Source organism: Galeopterus variegatus, unplaced genomic scaffold (assembly GCF_000696425.1).
Source record: "Galeopterus variegatus unplaced genomic scaffold, G_variegatus-3.0.2 Scaffold5691, whole genome shotgun sequence".
In the NCBI taxonomy this organism is placed as follows: Eukaryota; Metazoa; Chordata; class Mammalia; order Dermoptera; family Cynocephalidae; genus Galeopterus; species Galeopterus variegatus.
Genome location: NW_007731802.1, coordinates 99,226 through 105,923, shown reverse-complemented (window position 1 = coordinate 105,923; position 6,698 = coordinate 99,226). Strand labels below are relative to the sequence as shown.

Here is a 6,698-nt window from a genome sequence, read left to right as displayed (position 1 = left end):
TATAGTGATATAAAGAGTAGATTGATGGTTGCCGGGGGCTGGAGAAGGGGGATTGACTGCAAGAGGGACCTGGGGGATTTAGGAGGTGACAGAAAGTTCTATATTTTGAAAACAGAGGTGGTTACATAAGTATATACAATTGTCAAATCTCATCAAACTACACTAAAAATGGGAGCATTTTATTATGTATAAATTATATCTCAATAAAGGCGGCTTATAAAAAATGAAGCAGAACATTTTAAAAAGGCAAAAAAGTAGGGGCCGGCCCGGTGGCGCACTGCTATAGTGCACCGCTTGGGAAGCGCGGCAGCGCTCCCGCCAAGGGTTCGGATCCCACATACAGACCGGCCGCTCACTGGCTGAGCGAGGTGCAGGAGCAACACCGAGGGTTGCGATCCTGTTGCCGGTCCCGGTCCGGTACGGGCGCGACACTGAGGGTTGCGATCCGTTGCCGGACACGAAAAAAGACAAAAAGGAAAAAAAAAAAGGCAAAAAGTAAAAACAGCATAATTGCAGTTTTATTTCTAAATATGTTTAGAAAGGAGTCTGAAAAGATATATGCGTATATATATCAGTAATAAACTGAGTGGTGAGCATTAAGGAGGCTATTATTTCTTCTTCATATTTTTCTGTATATTTTATATTTTTAGGGATTTTTGCTATGCTTATAATCAGAAACAAACTTTTTTTTATCTGTTTATCCAGTGAAACATTGCTTTGTCGGAATAAAAAATAAATGTTGTACTTTCAGGGCAAGGGCAGAATTAGTTTTATTCCTCATATGGCTTAAGATCATTTTCAGCAAGAGATTGAATCAACTATCTCCTGAATTAACCTCCCGGCTGGACTCCCATGCTTGGGCCAGGCCCCACCTGGCAGCTGCACACTCATCCTCTCCGCCCAGGGATTCAAGCAGAAGAAATTCAGCTGGTTCCAGGACAAGAAAACCTAACACAGAAAAGTGAGACTGAGCCACAGCGTGAGGAACCTGGACTGCCCAAAACATCCTTAGAGATGTGTGTTCACAAAGCTTTGCCACAGGAATCCTTTCTGATCAGACTCAAGCTCATTTTATCAAAGCCTCTTCCCCTGACTTTGCCAGAAAGTTCTGACCAAGCCTGAAGCCCTCCTGCAGAACCAGCCTAGTATCACTGTAGTATAGAAGGAAGCCATGGCCCTCGATCAGGATTGCATTTGACCAGCAATTTACCTGAGAGTTTGTAAAAATGTAGGTCCCAGGGCACCCTAAAAATCTCTAGTGATGAAGCCCAAGGATCTATATTTTTAAAAGCCTTCCCAAGTGAATCTCATGCAATGCATGGAAGTTTCAGTCTACATCTAAGATTCTCAAACTGCAGTGCATAAGAATTACTTGAGGTTCTTGTTAAAAGCACAGATTTCCAGGCCATATCCCCATGGATTCTGATTCTGTATGTCTCAGGGAGGGACCCAGAATCTCCCGTTTTAACTAGTCCCCAGGTGATTCCAGTGCAAGGTGATCCTCAAACTGGATTTCAAAAGCCTTAGTGTGGATTGTGCCAGAGTAAATTTTCTTAAATCATTCCCCAAGAGGGGTGAAGGAAGAGGCAAGAGAACTAAATTAGGTTATGCCAGCATGCTCGAATTTATTAAGAAGTTAACAAAGATTTTTATTTATTTATTTTTTTTTTTTTTGCATGTCAAAAACAGCAGAAAGCCAGTGAGAAGGATCAGTCCCAAAGACACCTTGACTAAAAGGATGCCTTATAGTGACAAAACTTTAACGTCATGCAAACAAAGCCATGGTGATGCACCCTTTGAGCTCAGGGATCACTTTGTTGGGACCCAGTTTTAATTTCTCACCAGGATATGGCTCTTGTTCTCAATGCCTTGAAACACCTGGGCGGGCCTGGAGAACAAGCCTTCCTCTACAAATTACATGAGAGGCAGGACACAGTCTTGGGGGTGTGGAAGGTCTGCAGCAAATGGTGGCTTTCACTGGAACTGCCTGCGGAAGTGATGTGGGGAAAGGTCTTCATTTCGTGTTGCACACAGGCGTGGGCTGGCAGCACACAGGGTCACAGCACCCTGAGCCACAGCACCCTGAGCCACAGCAACTCGATCCACAGCAACCGGATCCACAGCAGCCGCCCCCACAGCCTCCACCTCCACAGTCTCCACCTCCACAGCCACCAGATCCACAGCAAGAAGATCCACAGCAGCTGCCTCCACAGCTAGAGCCTCCGCAGCCACAGCACGACCCGCAGCAGGACCCGCAACAGCCGCAGCAGGAAGGCTGGCAGCAGCACACCTCACAGCAGTCTTGATCTTGAGGGCAGCAGGTGAAGCAGTCCCCTGGGCAGCACCCCATGGCCCCAGCTGGTCAGGTCGCAGGTCAGTAATGCGGCCAGAGTTCCCCTAGTATGACGGTCACCAGCTGGACAGCAGCTTTTATATCCCTTCACCCAAGGGTGTTGGCACAAGGGACAGGATGTTTTCTTTGTTATTATTTATGCCAGTTTCCATAAGAACATCTCATTAACTAGCTGTTTATTTTCCAGCTCTGAGTACCTCAACTCATAAAAAAAGCCCCACTCGTCCCAACTGCTATTTGTCCAGAGGGTAAAAATACATCTTCGAAAAGACCTGTCATCATGGTCACACATCTGCCAGCCGTCATTAGCCCAAGTTGGACAGAGGATGGGGAAGCCAGCCACAGGCTGTGGCTCTGGATAGGCATCTTCTCTGGTGGCAAGTTGGCAGTGCAGCTCTTTTTTTGTGGTTGCTAATCCTGGAAAACCAGAATGGTCAATGCTGGATGGATGCCCTGTTCCTTCTGCCACAGGCAGAGGCTGCTAAAGAAGGTCTGGTCAGGTGGCTCCTCCCAGGTGGAAACGGCACCCTCATCCCAGCCCGTGTGAGCAAAGCAAATGATGGTGTCTGTGTGTGGTATGTGGAGTGTGCCGCACGTTTGTTTGGGCTTGGTTGGTGAGCATCAGTCATGAGTAATAACTGCCCTGTGAAATGGAGAGAGACTCGCCATAAAACTGCAGAGGCTGCGAGCCACATTCTCCCTCAGCTGCACGGTGAACTGAGCACACACTTCTGTCTAGAAGAGTGGGAAGAGCTGTGGCCAGAACCTACTACCCCCAGCCCTAGGCCTTTCCTTGATGCAAGGAGGAGGAGAGGCAGGAGGAGGAGGAGGAGGGATGGAAGGAAGGAGCAGATCACTGAATATCTGAAACATTTCATTAAGATGGAAACACTGTATGATTTTTTTAAGAGCTCCAAACTTATAGACCATCTGGCAGAATTTGGAATTAGTGTACAAGATATTCAAGAATGTCATCCCAGGGGGAAAACAATCCTTGAAAAGAGACTAGAATCCACAGAGGATCCAGGTTCATGTATAAATTCTGAGATGGGTCAAAATTCCTGCCTTTATTTGAGGCTTTGGTACCTTGTCATCCTCTTGGAATGATAATGGCAGGCCCTGGAGCCTACAGGCTCCGCCCTCTGGCATACAGTACCCAGTGGGGGAGGGGATGGAAGGTGGGGGTGGGAGTGGGGGCTGGAGATGGGGACCTGGATCCGGATCAAGAAACATAGCCCCCCCTTTTCATTGTCCTTTTCTTTTCAGATGGGCCTGGGAGGACGGCAGCCTCAAAGAAGAGCTAGAAGAGCTGAGGGTGGGGTGGGGGCGGGGGGTAGGAGTGAATGTCAGATGGATTACTTGGATCTGATATGACACTCAGTACGTCACAGGATGTGGAATTTTAGAGCCGGAAGGAACCCTTGAAAGATCCTGTGGTCCAGGGCTTCTAAACCTTTTCTATATCGGAATTGCATAGGGTGGGAGCTTTTGAAATATACATATCCCCAAATGGCATCCCAGTCCTTATGTTAAATCAGAACATATGCTTATGGGAGTTTGAGAAACTACATCTTTTAAAGTTTCCCAGGTGACTTGGATTATCAAATAAATTAGAAAATACTGACCTAATTTAATACCACCTTGACTGTCACCCCCAAGCACTTGTATTCTATGGAAGATGATACCATAGGCCCAGAGGAGACACATTAGTGATAGATTGGACCCACAACCCAGATGTTCTATTTCCTAATCCAGTGTTTCTTCCACCACACCATGGGCACAGATGGGCACAGATGAGTGAGTATAATACAGCAATGTCCACAACAGACACATCCTTTTGTTTATTTTTTGAATAACAGGCAACACATTCAGAGGCTAAGGGTACGAAAGCGTATGCAGTGAAAAGTCTCCCTCATCTTCCTGTGTCCTACCATTCAGTTCTCCTGCCTCTCGTCCACCCCTCTCTGCTCCCACAATAACTTACTTAACCCCTCTGTGCCCAAATTTTCTTAATTATAAAATGGAAACTATGATAATATTCTATACGGCTGTTGTGAAGATTAAATGAATGAATATATATACATTTAGAACAATGATTGGCCACATATAGTTTGATTAATATCAGCTATTATATTACATATATATAAGAAAATAGATAAATGTATATAGAGATATGTTTTTGTTCATTACACAAATGGTAGCACAATATACACATTGTTTTGGTTTAGTTTTTTTTTTTTCCAGAAAAGAATTTTTTTTTTAATTCAAGTAACTGCAAATAGCAAACCAGATGGAGAGCCCCAGGCTAGGACAAATAGTGGCTGCCCCCTCTGCAGCAGAACAGGAGAAAAAGTGGCCCTACTCTCAACAGTCAATGCAGGACACACACACACACACACACACACACACACACACACACTGTTACAGCATCCTGGGGGCAGGGTCCCATTTTCCCTGGAACTGGGGTACTGGGTAACCCAGCCTGCTGCACCCGAGCCCCTCCACCCCCCAAACACTATCTTGAGAGAGGAGAATGTGGACAGAACAGAGCAAGTTGATAGGATGAACGTTTATTTGGTGCTGATAGCAACAGTAATGACAAACGTCAAAGAATGAAACATTGAACAAAAGGAAACACAACTGTCTGGAGGTCGTCTGTGAACAGAGGAAAGATGGGGCCAGAACCTTGGGAGATCAGGAGGGGCGGGAGGGGTGGGAGCACGCAAGGCTAGCTCCAGGTTATTAGTGCCCCATCTGAGGAGAGGGAAACTGGCCAAGAGTGGAAGCAGGTTGGGTTGGGTGAGTGGCCTCCGCCCACCTTAGATGGCTGCCACAGGGAACCTGAGCCTCACCTGGGCAGTAGGTGATTCTGCATCCCCATCACTGCAATAGACACTCAGATCCCAGGGAGGGCAAGGTGGGATGGGCCCCTGTGAAGAGGGGGTAGGAGGCTCAAATACCTCCTGCCTGCACCCCAAAGGGGGCTGTCCAACCTAGTCCAAGGACTAGGAAAGGTGGGGAAGGAAGAAAAGTAGCGTGAGCCCCATCTGGTGACAGAGACACAGGTTGGTTGGGGCATCCCTCTCCATTGGCCCCATCTGCTGCTGCCAGTAGAGCAGAGTGAGCGTGTCAAAACGAGATGAGGCTTGGGTCCCTTTTAGGCCAGAGGAACCATGCCAGGGTCCTTTATGGGAACCCAGAGAAAAGAGCGAAGGAGCAGAGAAGGGAACCCCAAACCAGCAGCAGACAAGGACACAGCAGGCGCGGGGCACAGCTAATTAGGACGTTAGCCTTGTCCAGATGTGTCTGCGGGTGGAAAGGGTCGCTGGGACGGAGACCAAAGGAAAACTCCCCGCCTGGACCCTGGGGTGGGGGAGGGTGACCTGCAGCTGCTGGTGTGCTGTCTAGTGCGTGGAGGTGAGGGCACAGGTGGGGGTGGCAGGCCAGGAGGCCATGGTGACGCTTGGGCCTGGGGTACGAGGCGGGGCGGCGGGTGCGGAGCGGAGCTGTCCAGTCCCAGAAGGAGCCTGCTCCTCGGGCGAGGCGGCGGGCGGCAGGCACGACCCCCCCCAGCCCCGTGCTCTCTTGCTGCTTTTCCAGCTTTTAGGGGCTGCCCCTTAGTTTCCTCCCTGGAGTCGTAACGCTCTTCCAGGTCTTGGCAGCGCCCTTGTGTTTACTCCCCTTTGGTTGGCCCCGAGGCTCTTACGTTATTGGCACTTCGAGGGGCTTCTTGTGACCCCTACCAGGCTGGCCCGGGACTCAGCGGAGGCTGCACGCGCGGCTTGCTCCGCCCTCGCTGCCCGGTGCCCGCCCTTCCTGCGTGGAGGCCGAGGACTGGCTGGGTCGTCCCTTCTTCACCGACGACGCGGAGGAGCCGCGGCAGCAAACGCGATGCCCCGTTGGAGCCGCACCGGCACCAGACCAGCCTGACTTCGAGTCCCGTCAGACGCTGTTCTTAACTCTGCTGTGGTTTGTTTTTTTGTTGTTTTTTTGTTTTTTCCCCTCTTAAGTTATCTCAGAGATCGTTCTATATCAGTGCATTAAGAGGTTCTTAATAGTATTCCATTATACCAGTAATATATTTAACCAATTCCCTGTTGAAAGACCTTAAGTTACTTTTAATGTTTCTAGTATTGTGCTGTTTTGACCATGGTGCAGAGAATAACTGTACACGTACATCATTCTACGCGTATCTTTATAGAGCCGTGCCATAAACTCTTATAAGAGAAATTGCTAGATCAAGGAGTTTTTGCATTTGTAATTTTGACGGATGTTGCCAAGTCACCCTTCATAAAGTTTGGGCCAGTTTACAGTCCCACCAGCAATGCATGCGTGTGTCCGTCTC

At 48.6% G+C, this 6,698-nt stretch overlaps 1 protein-coding gene across 1 annotated transcript; it reads right to left on the bottom strand.

Annotated features, from left to right (window-relative positions):
- Nucleotides 1–2,014: 2,014 nt before the first annotated feature.
- On the bottom strand, nucleotides 2,015–2,350 carry LOC103605265 (keratin-associated protein 17-1). The gene has a single exon (XM_008589842.1). The coding sequence runs from the start codon at nucleotides 2,348–2,350 to the stop codon at nucleotides 2,015–2,017; it is 336 nt and encodes a 111-aa protein (XP_008588064.1).
- Between the last annotated feature and the right edge of the window lie 4,348 nt (nucleotides 2,351–6,698).

Coding starts and splice junctions, on each gene's coding strand:
- LOC103605265 (XM_008589842.1), bottom strand. CDS start 2,350: ATGGGGTGCTGCCCAGGGGACTGCTTCACCTGCTGCCCTCAAGATCAA.